We start from the raw sequence: 22,632 nt of genomic DNA on the forward strand, positions 1-22,632 counted from the left end.
TTGTGAGATTGTTTCCCAAGTTAAATTGAAAACAAATTAATTGTTAATAAAAACACTAGATATCAGATACGAAATCTACCAAATTTTGTTTGTATCTAGGAAACACTGAAAAAGCACCATTATTTGTTCAAACCCTTATTTGGCCATTAAATGTAAAAACTCAAATATAACAAAAGAAAAGTTGAGACACTCAGAATCTGAACATCAAAGGGCTAAGTGGATAAGAACAAACAAATGATTTGAAATTTAAAAAATTAATTATAAATTGGAACCGACCCTCCAATCTTACAGGAACTTTGCCCAACACTGTTTTCTTATCTATAAAGGGAGGTAATCACACTGCCAAGAGACACCCATTTGCTATGAAAATTAAGTGAAGCAGTACACTCAAGTGCATGCCAGAAACTGTAGGTTCTATTCAGATATAAGCCACTGTAATGGTTGATTCCCCAAACAGTGTGGAAGCGGATGGAGGAGTGCAAAGAACAAGTTCTTTCTGGGGAATGTCAGCACACAAAATGCATTGTTTTCATGGCTACAATGGTTCATCTGTCTAGATCTGTGGTGGAGCTTCATGGGGTAATTCATCTTTTAACTAATGAAGTAGGGATATGGAGAGTATGGGTTACATGTTAGTGAGCTCAGGAGAGCAGGACAAAGCCTTCCCAGCCTGAGGATTCCATTGTAGAATTCACACACCACTAGGAGGCTGTGGAAGAGGCTGCAGGTGCCCTTTTGAGGTAAACAGAGAAGAATGATACAGCTGTAAAAACAGAAGAGTGGAAGTGAGGGTTTGTGTTGGGTTTGTATAATTTCCTGTAGGATCTTGGTGTCTGAGACCTACAATATTAAAACAGACATTGATAACTAGGAGGCATAATTATGCAATGACCTTGATGAAATAACTGCCATTGATTATTATCATTTTATTTAATGATTTTTATATTTCACCAATTGTAAGATATGATTATTTATAAGATTTAAAATTATTCTACATATCACTAAAATTTAAAATGTTGCCAACTTAATGATGACATTGTATTTTTTTGTAAGTGGGGAAAAAATCTAAAAGATGTTAAAATATAAAGGGGGAATGTACCTATTGAATTAAGGGAAATAAATGTTAGGCCAACTCACACACTTAAATATGTTTATTTGCAAACCATACAGATTATTCCCTCTCATCTCCTCAATAAATGAGGATAAAATGCAGTAGAAAAAAATGCCTACCACAATATGGACAATGAGATTTTCAAGATTTTTTCTAGTGTGGTAGCAAATAGTAAAAATTACCATTATAAGTACTAAGAAATTACAGATTCACTCAGAGGAGAGGTTAACAGCAGGAGGTCAAGGCCATAGAGAAGTCTAACTGTTCTTTAGAGGGAAGGAAACCCTGTGGTTTTGTTCATCCTCAGTGTAATAAAGTTCTGTAAAAGCATCTTGTATAGTTTAGACATGTGGAGACCCAGTGCCCACTGGTAGCAAAAAGAAAATTATATCCATGAAATAAGACTAGAAGCATATAAGGATCCTGCTGGGATCAAAATGGATTATCTGTGAAGTCAAAATCTGATTAAAAAAACAAGTGTGAGAAAAGTCATCATATGATGTAAAATAGGTCCCAGATATGGAATGAAAGACATAGATAAAAGGAAAGAAGATGAAAAATAGAGAAAGAAAGAAAAACTCAAAGTTTTGTCTTAAAGCTTCTATAGTCAAATAAAAGTGGTTCTAGAAAGATAGAACAAATAAAATAACGGGGTAGGACATTATCAATGAAAAGATTAAAGTACGAAGAGCACAAGTTTCTAAGCCAAAATTTATGGGGTGGGGGCAAAGTTGAGAATTAATTAGCTGTATGGATAGAGAAAACTATCAAGTTAGGGGAAAAAGGCAATTATTAACTCGATGGAAAATAAACGTTGTTTGGTCTTATAAGCCTATAAAACCTTTCCCTTTTAAAACTATATTTATAAATAATATGGGTAAAATTAAGCTTTAATATTTGTTATAATAAGACAATTTCTTCTCCATATTTAAAACAGAAGAGAGATTAGTGGAGTAGAAGAAGGGAATTGAGGGAAGAATGAGGGACAGGCAAAGGGAGGAATGGTGCAATGAAATCGACCAAATTATCATATATATATATATATATAAATACACCACAGTGAATTTCACCTTTACGTATATCTATAAAGCATTAATTTTAAAAATGCATAAATAAAAAGTAAAGGTAGGCTTCAAGGTAAGTGAATAACTGAAAAAACAGATCTTATTTCTAAAACCAACATAAGCATATAGAGGTTTATGTGTAAAAATAAAGTAAGCCCAATATTAAAATTATTATATCAACATGATGATTTCCAAAGGTGAGTACTGGTTGCAAAGTTATGACCTAGTTTAACTCACTTTTTTTTCTATTTTTTGGTCCCATAATTTCACTTTATATAGAACAAATTACGTGCCTACACATGTATTTAGTTAAAAGATCAGAGCCGAGGCATATTATGTAAGAAAAGGGAATTCTTTATTCTTATAATTTTTTTCTTCCCCAAAGTTCTAACGGTTTCTATTTTTCTTACTGACTATACTAGAATACATACTATGTTGTTTGTAAACTTTTCATGATACATTATTGATATGAAAATATTAATATAGAACTTATTATTAAACATTAGAAATTGTATATTTTTAAAGACCTTTAAACTAGGGTTTAATTCTCAAGATTTTATAGGTATATGTACTTCAATAACTATTTAATAAACTTTAAGGGCAGAGGTAAAGAAAATCAGCTGTTTAGTTTTTGCCAACCAGTGCAATGGAGTAATATTTTTCACAATAAAAACAGAAATAAAATAAACAGGGCACTATATGGTAGGTTAAGAATCGTGTTTCAATTATAACTAGACAAACTGGTGGTCAAATTAATAATCAGTGTCTTGGGGCTTTAGTTTTTTTCACTGATAAAGTATAGGAAGGCTGACCAGATGATCTTTTGGTGGTTCTCTTCAGTATAAAAATTCAGTGGTTTTAAGGTACTACACATAGTAAGTAGTACCTTTACCTTACAGATTCCTCTTCATTATCTGCATGCCGATTATCTACTTTCCAAGTATTTTCCTATTGATTTCTCTTTCATGACACATTTTCAACAAATGTAAGGCATGAAGGAGAAACACACATCTTTAAAGAGATTGCAAGAGGATATATCAGGCAAGGTAGGTCTCTGGTGTAGACTGGATCAGAAATACACTGAGAAAGAATTTCCCCAGGAAATGCATAGTCCAAAGGATAGCATGAAGGTAGAAAAGTTTAGAGTTTGTCTGATAACTGAGAGGTTGATCAAGGAACATTGTTGGGGTGTGTGTGTGCAGGTTCAAGCCAAATGTGAGACTGGCAAGAAAATGTGGGTCAAACTGAAGAGCCATATTTTATGTTATAGGTTTAAATTATATTTATTTTTCAATTGGAAATCATCAATTTCATATTTTCCTCTATGTCAGAATAGAAAGAGTCAAGTATATAGATAGCAGTGGACACACTTTAGGTTATAGGAGACAAAGTACAAAAATTCACAAGACAAAATACAAGAATTCAAGATGATTATTAAATAGGTAACATGCAGGTGTTTGAAAAAACAAAGTGTCGGCTTTACTTTCAGCTGAGAGAAACACTGGGCACTGAAGCATTGCTGAGGACTTGTGTAGAAATATAATCTATAGAATTATATCTTTTTTCCACTAAATTTCTACCACCCCAGAATGCTAATAAATGCATTGGATGTCCAAAACTAAGTGTGAGAGAATACCTGACATCATGATTTATGAGATCCATTTAAATTTGAAGGGACAGAGGCCAAAAGGTAGCAGGCAAATTCATGAAGAAGTGAAGTGGTCAAGGTCAAAAACTGTTAACAGACCGTTATTTATTTTCTTAACAGATACCTATGTGAACTGATAAAGGTGAAGAAATTTATGTATGCAATTACTAACTCATCTAATCCTCATATCTACACCATGACACAGTCACTATTTTATGATTCCAATTTTACAATTTGGGAGACTAAGTCCTGGAGAGGTTTTTAAACTGGACCAAGTTAGCGTCTACCTGGGATTCATGTTTAATCAGTGTTTAGAGTCCAGGTTCTTAAGTACTACTGTGCTCTACTATATTTAAATGAGACTAGGAAGTGCACAAAGTCTGTGGTCAAGAGAAATTCTGGAGTTTACTATTTGAGAGTAAGAGCAGTTCTTAAATGTTATGAGCTTTGGGGGATTTCAACAAAGGTAGGTGGTGCAATCCACCACCTGGTGGGTGGTATTAAAGGTTAGGAAGGCAAGGCATCCCTGGTGTCATGTCCTCTTCCATTCATTGGAATTGTTAGAAATTGATACCAACAAGGGAAGATTAAAAAGTGGAATGCCCTTGTAGCACCAACACCAGAGAGACAGAGCAAAGAGATAGACAGACACAGAGACAAGCACACATTCTTTCTAAGAGCACATGGGGACAAGTTAATAAACACCTTCTACTTGATAATTTCAGGACAATCAAGATCCTCAGAGAGAAATTAGGATGGGGTTAAAAAATGGCTTGTAATAGGTAGAAAGCTCAAGAACGTTTGTTCATTAGTTTCTTTTCTACAGGATAAGCTTTATATGAAACATTATGTAAATATCTCGCAGTAAAAGACAGAAAGGGAGATAGAAAGTGGCAGAAAAAAGCGAATAGATGTATAAAACATTATTGTGGGGAAATGTCTTCCTTTTCTAAACTCTGACAGTAATGCATGCATTTTATCTAATAACCCAGGTGAAAAGAATTTTATAAGCACTGCCACTATTCCAGGAAGCACAACAATTATGTCACATGAACTGTATATGTGTGTTATGGTTTAGATGTGAGATAGCCCCCCAAAAGCTCATGTGGAGATGATGTAAGAAGGTTCAGAGGAGAAGACTGGGTTGTGAGAGTCTTAATTCAATTAGTGAATTAATTCCCTGATAGAGTAGTAATTGAAGTGATAGAGTGTGGCTGGTGGTGGGAATTGGGGGCGTGGCTTTGAGGTATATATTTGTATATGGCAAGCAGAGACTTCCTCTTTGCTTCCCTCTCCACATTCTTCTACCATGATGCTCTACCTCACCTTGAGCCCTGAGGAAGGAGTTGGCCTTCTATGGACTAAGACCTCTAAAAATGTGAGCCCTCAAATTAACTTTTCCTTCTCTACAGTTGTTCTTCTCTGGTCCTTTAGTCACAGCAGAGAAATAGGTAACTAAAACGATGTGTATGAATGTTTACTCAAGAGAAAAAAGTTGCATGAACTGGTGTTTCTTTAAATGAGGTCCCTGGGCCAGGAGCATTAGCAAATGTGTCACAAAACCAAATTCCAAGCTCACATGGCAGGTCTGCTGAATCAGATATGCAAGAGTGGGGCCCCTGCAAGCTGTGGGCACAGACCTATAGGTGATTTTTATGGGTGATAAAGATGGAGAACCTCTAAATCAACATATATGTATTCCTTTCTACTTAGCTACCTGAAAGTAAGAACCAAATTCAGTATTCACATACAAAAGTTAAGTACTTTAGGTGCTTGATCACACCTATGTCTGTGTTAATTGTAATTGCTTTTCTTTTAATTCTTCTGTTTAATAGGTCATAACCCTTCTAAACTAAACACTATTAAATGCTTTTTAAAGTCTTACTGAGATCTTTTTTAAATCTGTAAAAGAATATATGAATGAATATTAGGAGTTTGTAAGTGTGCATTTGTAGGAGAAAATGTATGACAAATTGCTAAGAAATTGGGTAAGGGGGATTGATTCTGATTTAGTTGATGTGGGAAGGGTCAGGCATTGGCAAAAACACAAACCTGATGGTTGTGATGGATAAACAGAGGATCAAAAAGTAGGAAAACAGAGAAGATGACTAGGGTATCATTTACTTTGAGGAGTTTGATAAAAACCCCAATAGTAACAGAAGAATATGAAAACACTGTTTGGGGGGAAAAAAGGGAAACCGTAGGTCAATCTGGTGTAAGCTTATAAAAAGAACTGGGACCTCAAAGAAACAACAGAGCAAAGGGTGCTGATAACTATGAAGAAAAGTGAATGTCATATTGGCTTGACTTGATTCAGCAAATGTTTTTGGATGGCTCATGAGTTCATATTCTGCCTGTAGTGTGGACAAAGTTCAGGTATGTTCAAGAACTCTAACTGAAAACTAAAAAGCATGCTTCTTAGAAATTGCACCTTAAAAGCAACACATTTCTATTTGACCCAGAAATAATTAAACTGCAACAAAGACCACTGGGGAGGATTGATGGGGTCTTTATTCATTCTTAGATCTGGAAAAAATATTTGTCTTTATATCTTTTTAATCATCCCAAATATGGTTCTGATAACACCTGAGCAAACTTTCTCTCTGGCCATTACTTCAAAAGAATTCACTGAACATTAATATTTATGTTGGAGTGAGAGAAATTTCTGTAGGCTCTTAGGAATATGAAATAAATCTTGAAATGTAAATATGTAACATTTATGAATAATAAATATATATTTAAAGATGATGTGCACATGGTTTATTTATAACCTAAGCAGGTGTGACTCTTGAATATCATCTTATTTTGGTAAACTCTTTATTTGGAGGAGAAACATTATCAAAAATTAATAAAATTGAACTAAAAACACTTCCTAATGATAACTTAGAAATATCACAATGTTTTACATTTACTTTAGAAATATTAAAGTTTGGATTAATTAGCTTCACCATCATTTTAGTAGTAAAATTTTAAATTCATCTTAATGATATCCAGTATAATCAAATTAATTAGATTATTTAATAAAGTTTCAACATTATATTCATTAAAAGCTTTGAGAGATAATAGAATATCAAATGATCAGGTTTAGAGTAATCGAAAAATATTTTCTTGCATTGCAATGAGTATAGATTGCCACCAGAGAGAGCTCAGTCACTATATTTTATGAAAGAGAATAATTGATACTTGCAGCAGATAGGAACTCTCTACCTGTCACAGTGAAGGAACAAAGGTCTTGTTTAATAATTTGTAATATCCAGAGTCAAGTCCTATGAATAAGACTCTCAGATTTGGCATTTAAGTGTTATGTTGGTACTGGCAAAAAAGGGAGTGGGGATTATTAACACTGAAAATTGCAATAGAGATTTATCCATGGGAGAAGGATACAGGCGGGATGTATAAAGGGATAATTTTTGGCTCACTAATAGGAACACCTCTTCATACCATACCACTTCACACCAGAATCAATACTTTTTCACCAAAGGATGCTTTGTAACAGCATCATGTTAACTCAAAAGAATGAGGACTTTCTTTAAAAGTCATGTAAAAGAAAAATATGCTTAAGAAATCACTGGCTATAAATGGAACTTAACAAATTGAAATTGATAAGTCTTAATATTATTAATTGATTCTCAGGAGGAGGAATTTATATTGTTAAGCAAGGTTACTTAATTTACAAAAAATTTAGACAAGCATAGTTGGTGCAATTTTAAGTTCATCAATATCCAGTTGGTTCCCTTGCCTCCAACCACAAAAAGCAAATTAAATGAAGAAACACATACACTCAAGTTTATCCTCAGGTCTTCCTCTTTCAAGGAGAGACAGGTAACAGACAATGTCCTTCAGGTGGATTACTTCTGGGGAACACGTATTTGCAGGAGAAGTACGGGGAGGAGTGATGGCACCTTTATTCATTCTCAGACCTGGAAAAATACATTTAAAAACATTCAAAGTGCTCTCAAATAAAAAAAAAAGAATAAAGAAAATAGATAACACACAAACTATATAAACACCTACATATTTATTTGACAGAGAATGACCCACTTCTGTGGAACTCCAGTACAGAAGAGACACATATGTCCACTGACTGGAATGTAAAATAGAGAACACTTTGGGATCCAGGAACATGGGGGCTGAGCTGCCTGAACTAGGTATTAGGATCAGGATTCTGTTGTCCAGGGTGAGCTGGCATACCATTTCTACTACACCTTTCTCTGTCTTAGGCAATGACAGATAAAAATTGGCTAGGAAGACAATGGAAATCAGCCTTTCACAAAAACTGAAGAAATATGAGTATGTCAAATTGTGATCTATATATTGATAATAAGTAATCATTCATTCACAAAACAAGTATATATGTCAAATATTTCTGAGAACCATAAATAAGACATCCTTTATGCCATCAAGGAATTTGTGGATGAGTAAGAGTGAAGAGAACATAAATAATCTAGATAATTATGATGGACATTTAATTAAGAGGTAAAAGCACATGACTACAGTATGATTTTAACGTGGTTCTCACTTCATTTCAAAAACCTTATTTATTGCCTTGTTTCAAGACAAGGGTAGAGACAACATGAACATCTATTCACAACTGATGGTAATTGCTGATTTTCTATCTGATCTAACTACAATTTGCTTACAATAAACTTAGTCCTTTCTTACAGAGAAGTCTCTGAAACCAGACCATGTGTGCCTTAGAATGCCTGAGGGTAAATATCATTATATTTTGAGGTCAATTTGGCAACAACAGGGATATTTGGTTGGAATACCTAAAGGGCTGAATGGGTGCAGGATTCCTAATTGACCACTAGAGAATGGAAGGGAGGGAATAATCCCAATCAAATATAGTTTTGTAAGCCTGTCTTTTTGGTACCACAGATATGCCTTCCTGTTCATCTCTTAGACACTCATTTCTTTAGGTATATTATATCAATTGAATACCTATCCTCTCACTCTGCTATCTTTAAGATTGTTAGGCATATAATTTAATGTTTTATGAAATGTCTTGTTAGTTTTTCCATTATCAATATTACTAATAAAATATATGATTAATTGAATGTCTAATATATAGCATGATGTATGGTAGGGGCTTTAATACATACCACTCAATTCTCATATTAATCCTATATGAGAGATTGCATTTTCCCCCTTTTACAGACATATGCATATTAATTTACCAAAGTTGCATAGACAGCAAGAAAGTCCATTCTTTTTATTATACAAAAGTGGTCTACAAAGAAATTTTTCTTCAAGGTCAATAAAAAGAGAATTTTTTTTTAAAAAAAGAATTTATATCTTACCCCAGCCCATGTCACACTAGTGAGTTTTAATAAATGCCCAAGTATTTTCTCCTCTGTGCTGACCTATCATTATTCCATTTTACCTTATTTCATCTTCCAAATTCTGTCAGAGACCCTTTAACCTGAGTTTACTAGCCACTGACAAATCACATCCAGTTTCAAAAACAATACTTTAGATACTTCCTTCATTTTCTTTACCAAAGTTTTACTTATCCCAGGTATCTGTACATTCAACTTTAACACTACTCCCATTCATACTTATCAATAAAGGGACATAAATTGTAAACGGATTTTTCTTCATAACACAGATATTACTATATATCTCTAATAAAAGTATTAACTATTTTTATAAACCAAAGAAGGCAGAAAATTAAAGATAATCCTGAGCTTTAAAAAAATACCCCAAATAATTGGGACTATCCAATTAAAGCTTAGCCAGCTGCAGAAATAAGTTCCAACTTGTGATAAAAGACATTTTGGCACTGACCCTTGACACAACCTTAACTTGCAGACTTGAAGAACACAGAACTTGAATTATGGTTGGATAAACTATGACCTAACTCATCCTGCCAGATGAGCTAATCCTCTTTCCCCCTGTGGTACTGAAGTGATTTAATCAGCTCAATTTAAGTCTTTAATACAAAAACTCAGAACAAAAAAAGGAAGAAAGAAAATAACAAGTTGTCTCATTTATTTGAAAGAAATCTAAACATTTTATGTTTTCACTTGTTTAGAAGTTATTAAATTTTCACTCATTTAGAATGATAATTTGTACTCATAAAAAATAAGGTGCATGATATTTGGTTAACTGTTTTCATAATACAGCATTGAATATAAGTAATTAGAAAATGTGATGACCACATGATTCTCTGTTTTTCTCCCATATATTGAGTAGGAGCCTACACAAATACATTTATCCTCAGTTTTGAAGTAGCATATTCCTGTACTAAAATTGTTTTTGTTGGAGAAAAATATTTACCTTTTTATATTCATGACATTTTCTTAAAAGTCCTAGCATACATTGAATTGTGTCATAGTTTTACATTAAAAAATATAAAACAAATAGTCATCTATCTAAAGAATAATTTGAATAACTAAGTAACTCTCCCAATAACCTAATTGTAGTCAAATTCGAGAAGGAAACTATATACTTTTGTGTTATGACTTATGGTAGCGTGCATCAAAGCATGAACTGTCAATGACCTTTTTCATAAATACTTGGTAACAAAAATTTATAGAACTGGACCTTATTAATATTCTAAGACTTTTTATTTAGTGAAGCTTTAGCCTTATAGTAAACTTGGGGAAGATACACATATTTCTCTTTCAGTTCCCACACATGCAGCCTCTCCTTCACTATTGACATCCCTTCAGAATGGTACCTTTCTAACAACTGAAGAATCTATACTGACACTTAATTCCACAGTCTACATTAGGGTTCACTATTTGTGTTTTACCTTCTATGAGTTTAAACAAATGTGTTGCTACCATAGCCTCAAACAGAGAGATTTCACTGCACTATAAATCTGTGTTCTGCCCATTCATCTCCCAACTTCAACGTCTAACAAAGCACTGATCTTCTTATTTTCTCCTTAGTTTGGCCTATTTCAGAATATTATATAGTTGGAATCATATAGCAGGTAGCCTTTCCAGATTGGCTTTTATCACTTAGTAATATGCAAATAAGTGTCCTCTATGACGTTTTATGAGACAATGGTTCATTTCTTTTTAGCACTAACGTTCCATTGTCTGGGCGTACTACAGTTTTTCCCTTCACTGACTTTATTAAATTTTAGGGTGATTAATGAAAAAGCCCAGAAGTTTGTTCCTGTTCCCAATACTCTCCTCAAGATCAACCCACTTTCTCTTAGGTAATGACAACTTTTCTTCATGTTTTCATTTCATTTACTGAAAGCAGGCCTTGGGATTTACACCCTAATTAACCCTTTACCTTTCCCATTTCCCTAAGTCTAGCTGAGGTGTCTCCACTACTTGTTTTTCCCTGGTACAGTTTATTACTTTTTTAAGCACTTTGTGTAAATTATCATGAAAAAGCACAGGAAACAACACATAAGAGATTACAAGCCTACTTTCTTGACTACAGCTCCTCAGTGAGATGATAAGCAGCATCATTTATTACTTCTTAGCAGCAATAGCCTGTGATGAAGAGACTCAAATCTTTTTTAAATTTTTTTTTATTTCTTTCATTTTTTCTTTTCTTCTCTTTCTTTACCCTTCCATCATTCTTTTTTTTTTCTTCCATTCTAGGGTTCAAACTCAGCACCTCACCTGTCCTAGGCAAGCACTCCACTACTTAGCAGCATCCCTAGCCAAAGAGGGTCAAAATTAAAAAAGACTATTTACCTCTTCCAAAATTGGTGAAATTCTCACTTCAGAATTGAAAGAGAACAGGAAGTTAAGCAAAACAAAAGGTGTTTTCTTTTGCCTCATAGGTAGCTCTGAAGATCATGTGATTCATTGATACTCAATTTCTGGTTCTCTCACCTGCCCCAGGTCATACTATTTTAAATATTTCATCACAAAAGTGAAGCAAGAGCAAACCCAGAACACATGATAAATGTCCACATGCCCCAAACATCTACATATGTATATATACTCATCATGAAGTACACAATAAAAACATTGTAATTACAGTGAGTTTTACCAGGAATAATTATTCTGTACTTAGCACCTTTCTGTGTTTTTAAAATGATTTGATGCACACATACAGACATACATAGAGAACATTCTTCTCAATATTTTCATTATAAAGTAGCATTAATAAAATTGAATATCACATACTATTATCATTTCCTTCAAGCACATGGTTTTCATTCTACTCCAATCTAGACATTTTACTTGAAACAATAAGCTAAAAAGATTTGTTCTAATAGATATCTTTAATTCTGACCTTAAGGTTCAGTTATAGCAAACAAGTTTTTAATACATGTTAAATTGGTACCTCTGATGCAGTTTGTTTTATTCATTTCAGATAATGAATAGGTGGCATTATCTTGTTTCCTGTCATCTTTTACAATGAAATATGCAAAATTCATGCAATGAATTACATTTATAAACTTCAGAAAATAATAGCAACTTTGCTTTTCCATTTTTTTATACTGCTTCAATCTTCAGAAGTATTTCAGTCTTACAAAGCAATTTATCACATAGTACTGGGGTATAGTTATATTTCCAATATCCACAAAAAAGTCAGGTGGAGCAGCATAATCAAGAATAGAAACATTTGACAGAGTACTGCCATATATTTTATGATCCTCACACTTAATCTCTTGATCTTCCAAATATACTTGTCTAAGGATGGTATTATAATTGTTTTCTATTCTTTATGCTTACATAACTGGTGGAAAAATTAAATATACCAGATAACAAATCAATAAGTAATGTAAAATAGTCATTCCTCAAAATGTGAGTACAGTCTGTGGGATGTCATCCCTGATGTGAGACTGGGGCCAGACATATCTCCCTGAGAATGTAAGCACACTCTTGGATTCATCTATCTGGAGATTGGCATAAAAGTCTGAAAAAAGCAATTATATGTAGCTGACTTGAAGAAGAGCAGGAGTTAGGGGGTACTGTTCTAGAAGCACTGAATAAGTTTATAATATATAAAAATAATAATACATGTATTACCACTTTATACTTAAGGAAACAGGGGCAAACATGTATTGAAAAGGTACAATTCTAAAGGCAGTCTGAATTGAGGCTTTATAATTTAAGGATGATTCTGTGAGGCTAGAGAGGGAAAAATAAATCTGTCTCTGCTCCTCAATAAATGACTTCTGCCTTAAGAGGTACCTTGATAATATATATATATATATATATATATATATATATATATATATATATATATATATGCACATATCCCCAAGACAATCTATATAAGCATAATAATTTATTCTCATTACAATTCATTAAGCCTCTTGGTAAGAACATTCAATAAGGTCATTTGCAGAAAAAAACTTTTCCCATAGTTTCAAGTACCTGATTTTCATTGCACAATTTTTAATTGCTTAACTTCCTATGGACAAAAAAGAATTGTAGGGTTTTTTTCTTTGTAAAATAAGTACTGTGGCATAACTCCTTGGTATCATAGAAAACATGAAATGAACTAAATTCTACTATTGATATCACAGCCAATTTATATGCACAGCCCAACATCACAAATCATCAACCATTACCCCATCAGATTGGCAATGGAAGGGCTGGGAACTATGGAAAGAGTACCTTAACTTATTTTAGAGGTAGTTGTTATATTTCTCTATTTTTAATTATCATCTTCTGCTCCCTTTTTCACTTTCAGCCATTTCCCTCTTACATATCACTAGCAGTATGATTATTTTCTGGCTTATAATCTTGTAATGACTTTGATCTCTGCTGGATACAATTAATAACTTAGCATTACAGTCAAAACCCTTCCCCACATGGCTTGACTGCCATTCTCACCTCTCCTCTTGCTATTCTCTGATCACTTCATCTTCACTAGCCCATCTGGACCTCTCAGTGCTCCTAATCAGTTCTACTTTCCTCCATCTCACACTACATATATTTACTTATTTGCTTGTCTTTCTCTCCCCACTAGAATTAGGATATAATTTATATACTGAATAACCCTCAAAGGTCCATGTCCTAGGGGCTTGGTTGCCAGAATGGTGCTATTGAGTAGTACATTTAAGAGGTGGGGCCTATCAGGAGGTCCCTAGTTTATTGGGGACCCACCTTTGAAGGGGATTATGCGACTCCCTCCTTCCCTTTTCTTTCTTTTGATTCCTTGCTATGAGGGGAGTAGTTTTGTTCTGTCATGTGCTCCCACAATGATGCACTGTCTTGCCACAGGTCCAAAGCAACAAAGAGAATCAATTATGTACTAGAACTTCCAACACTGTAATCCAAAGTAAACCATTTTTCTTTGTAAATGAATTACTATTTTTTTATAGTGATAGAAAGCTGACTGTGAAGATTATAAATAAATATGGAAAAAGAATTCTATTTTTCTCTCTGATGAATCCTCAGCGATGCGAACAGTAAGTGGCACATTGTAACCAAACAGTTTTCACCAAATAAATATTAGATGTCTTTAAATTCACAAACTACCCTTTCATTAGACACGCTTTTAAAAATATGAGTAGCAATGTACTTGTTGCTTTGTTTTTTTGGAACTCCCTTTCCACCCTTTCACATTAGTATATACTCTTCCCTGACCACTTCATGTAAAAAAATCCAGATGGGCCCTACCATAGCTCATATCCCTGTTACTGCAGTCTCACTTGAGTATCTCCTTCACTGTGCTCTCTTCATCGTCAGTTCACAATGAATCACAGCATTTATTTTATTGTAATATAATTGATTACATAATTTTCTGTCTATTCCTGATTGGTTTTAAACAATTTTCAACTTTCCTATAGAATTTCTTGTCATATAATGTGTTTAAATAAGTGTCTGTTTAGATGTATGAATTAAAGAATGAATAAAATAAGTAACTAAATGCACAACTGATTAATTAACTACCTGATCTGATTTAAAGGGTGCTGGGGCAAATCTTATTTTTTTTGTCCTATCAAATACTAATAAGACCCAACAATTAAAAAAAAAAAAAAACTTACAATGAGCTGTGGCTAATACCAGATTATAGATTCAACATTTTGGATATTGTGAAACCTTACAGAAATAAGTATTATAGGTATGAGTCAACAAATCATATTCTCTTTTAGTTTCTATAGTTTTTGAGAAACTAACAGTAACCAATAATTGGTTAATTGCTGTCCTTTAAGAAAGATAATTTAACTGAAGGCAATTAATTTCCAGAGTGTCTGTGTAGAGTTGGTATTAGTTCCATGGATACCATACAAAGATGCTATAAGATGCATATGCTGCTTCCTTTACATCAGTGCCAGGGTTGCTTCCTACCGGCACACTTTGGTTATGTCCATGTCATTGATCATTGAGTTTCTAGCATGGAACCCAGTGTGTGCTATGTAATTAGACTGAAGCTTTAGTAGAGGCTTTAAGGAAGAGTTGGGTTTTTCTTTAGGGATAAGGTAAGAGGAAACTTAAAGCAAGAAAGCATGGAGTCCTAAGAAAGCATAGAAACTTCAAGTCATAGCAAACAGTAGGCATGAAACGTATAGGAATGTGGGAAAACTCAGTAACCTGCATAGCCTGCTTCAGGCTATGGATCTAAATATTGTCGTCTTCCTAACTAACACAGTTAACACTGGCAACATGCCTGGGACTTGGAGCCTCACTAAGGAAGCTTCATAACGGGTATTTCAAAAGGTGAGGGTGACCAAGATTCCATGTATTCCTGTCTCCTGAACCCAGTTCCTTCACATACTCAATTAGTTTTTAGAATCAGGGATTTATGTTTGATTGAAAACCACATGTTTAATATAAAAGCCCTACAATAATTGACGGTAAGACCTGAAATTTGTAAACCCAAAAGTAATATAATCAGGTTTCTGTTAGAACATTTGAAGATGCAAATTCAAGTTGGGAGCCACACTAATTGAGAGTCTATGATATAAATAATGATGAATCAAATTATGATTGGGAAGAAGTGGTCATCATGACTAATACAGAGTATTCCGTGATGAGGAATGAAACCCTGAACAGTTGGGAACATCCAATATTTAGTGCTAGGAAATTGATAGATTTGGGGTGCCACTCACCAAGAGAGAAGGTACAAGAAGAAGTTTTGAGTAGAATATAATTAGTTTACTTTCAGACATAGTTTTAAAATATCTTATGGAACACCCAGAGGATGAGCTACATGTGGATATACTTTATGAACTAAAGAAACAGTTTTCAGTTTCATAGGGAGTAATTGAAGAATTTTATATTTGACTTTAGCTATATTTAAGTGATGTGAACAAATGTCATTGTGTTAAGATTGTGGGGATACATTTAAATGAGCTTAAGGAATTTTGGAAAGTTCTATAAATGTTTCTAGGGGACAGTATCAATAATAGGCAATTTTATAAAATATTTATTTTAAAGCTTAAGAAGTTTTAAGGTCAGATAAACACCAGGTATTAGGAATTCATAGTGTCAGCAATCTCTATATTTGTGAAAGTCATCTCAGGTCATACACTATTAAAGTTGAAGTGATAAAAATATGAGCTCAGAATATCAATTTATATTTGGGAGGTTGGAGTACTTGTAGAAAATGCAGAATTCTAACTCAATGAAAAATGTTTATAAAGTGATTTACTCTAAGGATGAAAGTAAGAAGAGTAGTTCCTCATTGAATTGGCATAAAAGTGGAAGATTAGGGACCTGGAATTTATAAGAAGGGGCAGAAGAGGCATGAGACTTCTGAAGATATTTTATATTATGAATATTTTCAAAAAATCCAAATTCCAAAATGGGAAGAGTAGAAGTGATTTTACCTTCATGTAGATAATAAAAGTACTTTATTTTGTAACCAAGTATTTAAAAAAACAACTCACCCATATTATGAAATTCCAGATGAATCATTAGGTATTTCAAGTCAAACAAAACACTGCTACTCATATGCATATACTTGTGCACAAACCTTATACCTATTTATATTATATTTTTATATTTAAAAAAAATTATTCTATGAAAACTAAATGTCTTACTTGCAATATATCTCCTATATTTGACTATTAATCTTTGATGAGAGAAATTTTCTTTTCTTTTTAATTTTACATTTTATTGAGGAACTCTTATTTTTCAGCTGACATGCACAGTAATGAATAGCTATCCTATTACTGGTGGTATTGTGGTAATTGAATATGGTAAAATCTAACAGGAAAAACAAAAAAATCATGATGGTACCTTTCTGTTCAAAAGTCACTGTGATTTTTCAAACACAAATACACCTTATCTAGATAATATATTATTACAAAGGAAGGTTCTGGGAACAGAAAGACATTTATGTTTTCAGCTTCTGAGTCAAGAAAACCTTGGCCCTTGAAGATTTCATTGCTGTCTAGTGTTCCTTGTTCTTTAGGATAAACTATCAAAGATATTTCTGAAAAGAAAATAGGGTAGAAATGGTCTTGAAAAGGACACTATGCACTTAATTCTACAATGTGGAGGCCAAACTTTGAAAAGAAATGGAAGGTAATGTATCATTGCTGCATGAGGGCTTAAGGGTCACACAGCCTTTTTCCTTTCAAGTCGGTCTTTGAACAATGAGACTGTCCCACATGAAGTGCAGCCTAAGGACAAACCCTTCCTTATTTTTTCCCCTTGATTTTGTTTCTACTTCTAGTAAATCAGACATCTTCTATTTAGCACTTAATATATGCTGTTAGAAGAAAAGTAAATTTAAGTATAAATAAGTTATTAAAATCTCTTTTACATCCTATACAGACAACATAAACATGTATAGGATGTAAAAGAACGAGATTTTAATATTTGTTATATCCAGGTTTACAAAAGGAAATTACCAAGTTGAGAACACCTTCTTCTTTCTCAAATTCCAAGGACAGTATTAGTTAATGCAAACTGCAAGGTCAGGTTTGTTATTTTATTCAATTCCAGTTACATGCAATCAATTATAGCAGGAAGAGAGAACTGGGAAGTTTTAATTTCTAGGTCAATAAGGAATCATCTCATTTTAAAATGTTTATCCTGGAACATTATTCAACTCTCACACTATAATTTATGGACCAACTATTGAAATTCAGTCTGAGAAAAAACATCAGGTGTGATGTTTTTTTTTTTTTTTTTAATCCATGATGTAATAGGAATTATTTAAAGAACTAAAAATATATTAGAGGAAAAATATGGTAAACATGGTAAGTTGTCATATATCTCATGGGTTACCATATGAAAAGTTTTCACTTGATTTTTAAAAGTTTGTACCAACAGCTGACAGCTCTTAGAAAATTAGGTAACATTCTTAACAGAGAGGGTAGAGTCACCACATAAGGTGTAATAATGCCAACAGTTGATCAGATATCCTAGCTTTGTTCAAGGCTCAACCACCTGTTTCTTAATTATATATTTTTAAGTTTTTAATTATCAGTGTAGTAGCTATTAAACTTTTCCTTGTCTCTTATTCAGCACTTCAGTATTCTACTTTGTGATATTAAGGTTCTTGTTCTTCAGATCATTGGCTGCTCTCCCAGGTCCCTGAATTACCTTCAGGGAATTTGGAACATCACAACAATTTTCATAATAATACTAAGATAATGTTTGACTCTCATTCTGTCATGAATGTACAGCAAGGTTCTCAAGAGGCCCTATGGTATATGATATGGCAACAGAAACAAGCACATGTTAAGATTATCCAATGGTCCTCAGTAAAGATAGGCATTAAAGAGATTAGTAACCATGCAGAATCATGCCACATTTCTCAGTCATTTTGTTTTTTAAAATAGCTATTTTTAATAAAATAGGTTAATTTTGTTAGCATGAAGTGGGTTGATTATTGTTATTTTTAGAATATCTCATCTTCAATACAGTAAATACCAATAGATACCATATACATAAAGAAAAGAAATATGATATGTCAAGATCATTGTAATGTTTTGAGCAACCAATAAAAAAAGAAAATTATTTCTGATCCACAATAATATTTAAGCCTTCAGAAAATCCCTGATATTGAAGAGTGAGAAATATTTCAATGCCTACATTTCTCTGTTGCCAGCTGAACTCCTACTGGGTCTTTAGGGTACACTAGATAGAGACGGAAGGCAGGAGGAAGGGGAAAGGGCAGGCTTCTGCTAGGCAGTCAGCTCTTCATCATTTCATCCCTACAACACATGGTTCCAGTGGCAGTAGTTTCTATTCTCCAGCTTAATGCCTTGCTAACAAGGGACAGGAGCTTTCTGTTACATGGTCCAACACAGACCACCATGATGCACCCTCATGAGAGCTCTGAGGTCCAGGGCTACAGACTCCTTCTTGAACTCCTGATCTATGAAAGTCAGCAAGGAAGAACCTGCTCCACAGCAGTCTTAGGGCTAGATCTTCCAGGTGATGCTCTCATCTCATAACTATTTCCCGGATCAGGAGGTCCTTCCTCCATGCCTTTGGGTTTTGATTACTTTAACCTAGGGTCAGCACATGATTCTTACTGTTCTTACTATCTAAACATTGGGTCCTCCCTTTGCTTTTTCAATCCTCCACACCATTAAGACAATTTCTGATTTTGCATTCTTTTGTGTAATACAGTGAAATTTCCATTTTCCTAACTGGATGGAGATTGATACTGTTATCAACAAGTATTAATGTACTTCTACATCTCTAAAATACTACCCATAACAAGAGAGCCAACCACCTTTGTGTTAAAAAATAATAATTATCAGAGATATAAATAAAAACCGTATTCTGAGCTTACAAATCGAAAATTGTGAAAGTATACTGGTAATTATCATAATTGATTTTAAATATTATAAGTTTTCTAGACATACTGCTTTGAGATTATATTTTCAAATATACAGTTGTCTATATTTGGTCATTTAAAAATAATACTTTTCTAAACTTTATGTCTTAAAATTATTACCTCAACCTGGACTTGCAGGTCAAGTGATAGATAATGATGAATTATATGTTCTCTAATGTTTAATTATTATTTGGAGACATTTTAAATGATTTACACAATCACAGTGTAGATTATAAATCCTGAAAAAAAGACAGTTTTAATCAAATTGTCATTTCCCTTTTAATGAGAACTTGATACTAATTTAGCTTTTGAGATTTTAACTGAATAGCCACTTTTAAAGTAAATAAACTTACCACCTGAAAGGAGAGCAGGCTTACTTTTAACCATTGGGCTAGAATGAGGAAACTTGTTGCTAAATGACATGAAAAGGTGTGCAGTGAAATCATCGGGAAGCTCGGCTTCCAGGAATGTCTTCATGAATAGCTTGAAACCTTCAAAATCTATGGTCTGAAAAACAATTTTTAAACATATATTTTAAGATCCAGCCAAAGGTTAAGATTTAGTGCTATCTTCAAAATCATTAGTAGACATTACCTCCAACATTTGTTATATCCAGGTTTACAAAAGGAAAATACCAAGTTGAGAAATAGGTTGGCCAGTCCTACACTAACATTGGCAATGGGATATATGTCTCACCTGTAGTGGTGTAAGCAGGAAGAGAAGGAAATTTCCAGTTAGATGTTTCTATTTCCACAGTATCTGTATGACCTTAAAAATTTGCTCTCTGAAACTCAATTTTGTCCTCTACAAATTGGTGTTCTTATTCCTGTCCCACCAAGTGACAATGATTAGATCAGATGATGGTGTGAACAAGCCAATGCAGAGTCTTACAATCCCAACAGGCACACACAAGGAAAGGAGATTCTTATCTCCTTTTCTTGTTCATAATGGTGAGTACTGCTTTTGACAGTTGTCAAAAGTTGCTGACTTGTTCCAACTAAATACTGAGATCACTTGATACAATAGTACAAAACTTCATGCACAGACTTTCAAAGAAACATAATTCAAGATCATTACACACCCTTCTTCATTATAGAACTATGTTGATTAGAACTTAATTCAAAGAGCATTATTATGGCACTGAGTGTTACTGTGTCCACATGGTGAATGGTTACAGAAGCCACCTTCAACCTCAAGGTAAACAGGAGCATTGCTCAAGAGTCATCAGAGAGCTTGCTTTCAGCTCCCAGCAGGAAACGGACCAGAGTCTGACTTCTGCTGGGGAAACTGGGAAAAAGCAGGTGGTACTCTGGGGACAAGGCATGTGAATGGTATTGTACTGCACTTGGCCAAAACCTCTATGACTGAAGAAATTATGATGGGTATGTTTCCTGAGAAACAGATGTAGACAATGTAGAAGAGAAGGCCTGTGGAATTGTCTTGGGTCTTATTCATTTGAAAGGACTAGAAGACCTACAGAGAAAAGGCTGGAATAACACCACATGGGTCAAAAGAAAGAGAATGTAACTGCAGATGGGCTTCATAGGGAGCCCTTTCAAGGGCCATTTTTTCTTACCCTGCTTAATGTACTGAGATAAAACTAAAAATAGGACAAAAACGAAATTTGGCAGGCTGATGCTTTTAATTTTGTTCAAACTCCTGGCAAGTGAGAATAAAATTAATTTTCTAAAGTGTTATTTCAGAATCTTAAAAGTCTATTTTTCCTGTATAAAAATATTAGAGGAAGGTGTTGAAATATGATCACCCACCACCTATTATTATCATTATCATTGTGTTATTATTATAATATTTTGAATAAACCCAAAATGGAATATAACAATCAGGGATATCATTAGAGAAAGTAGATTTTTTAAACCTGGATCATGTACTAATTAAGTATCATTTTTGTAGCTTAATGTAATCTCAAGCAAAAAAAGTGAAACCAAAAACTTCACTTATTAATAGTTCCAAGACTCTGCCTACACCTCAATCTGACATTTTCAGTTTAGTTTAGTTTTGTTTTGCTTATTCATTTTCACAAATAAGACATTTATATTGGTGGCTGTAAAAAGACTTCATTTTCTTTCATATTAAATAAATCTCCACAACCACCACAAAATATTGTGAAATCTGCTAGTAAAGTGAATTACATAACTAAAATCTATGAATAATATAAATATATGAAGAATAGCCTTAGGAAGTAGTTTTTTCAAAGAGCAATTTAACAAAATGAATGCAGTCAACATTTCACAATACAAAGATGAGGCCCACTTCCAGGCCACTGTATTCAACCTAAATTTTGAGAAGGGGCACTTACTCTCACTAATAGCATTCCTTAGAGATTAACAATTACAGGGGGAAAAAATACATTCAACCAGATGAGTGACCAACATTGGTAGATGATCTTCAACATGTATGATGACCTTTGGGGAACTGAGAGTTGATTTAATTGCAAAGTTAAAAGGAAGTTTGTGGAATGAAAATAGTTATAGGCATAGTGGTTAAAAGCAAGATTAATCATGGTAGAACTTCCTTTTCTGCCCTGCATCTTCTGTGGTCAGCATTTTGTTTACAACATAACAAGTGACAATGACTATGGTATTGCAAGTCAGATTAAATGGGTTTATTATTGGATCCAGTATTGGCTGTATGACTGTGGAAAATGTATTTAATCTCTCTATGCCTTAATTTCTTCATCTATTAAATGTAAATAACAGTACCTACCTCTTAGCTTGTTGGAATAATTAGATTATTTACTATTTTTTAAAGCATCATAATGATATCTGGCGCACACTAAATATTATAAGTAGTAAAACAAAAATAAACAATATTTGTGAACAGAATCATCAGTATTAATGTTCAGAATTCCAAATAATATTGAAAAACACACTTCAAATTTATATACATGTTTTCATATGCATTTAATAAGCCATTACATGGTTCACTGTTTTCATTGTTGATTAGAAAACTAATAATAAAATCCGAACTTCCAGAAGGTGCAAAGGAGTGGAAATTGCCAAAAGTTTTTCTCTGGGTCTCCTTTTAGATTGCAACTATATTTGAAACAGTTATTTCAAGCTTAGAGTTTAGCTTGGTGACAGAGGAAAACAAAACCCACAAACAAACAAAAA

At 33.5% G+C, this 22,632-nt stretch overlaps 1 protein-coding gene across 6 annotated transcripts in view; it reads right to left on the reverse strand.

The window, feature by feature from the left end:
- Dgkb (diacylglycerol kinase beta) overlaps window positions 1-22,632 on the reverse strand; it is a 618,799-nt gene that overhangs the window by 509,222 nt on the left and 86,945 nt on the right. For all 6 annotated transcript variants that reach the window (XM_071607991.1, XM_027932698.3, XM_027932697.3 and 3 more), the window contains 2 exons: window positions 19,855-20,008; window positions 7,603-7,743 (listed from right to left, as the gene is read on the reverse strand). In XM_071607991.1, coding sequence (XP_071464092.1) covers window positions 7,603-7,743; window positions 19,855-20,008 — 295 coding nt within the window. The remainder of the gene's footprint in view (window positions 1-7,602; window positions 7,744-19,854; window positions 20,009-22,632) is intronic.

Source organism: Marmota flaviventris, chromosome 1, assembly GCF_047511675.1.
Source record: "Marmota flaviventris isolate mMarFla1 chromosome 1, mMarFla1.hap1, whole genome shotgun sequence".
NCBI classification, from domain to species: Eukaryota; Metazoa; Chordata; class Mammalia; order Rodentia; family Sciuridae; genus Marmota; species Marmota flaviventris.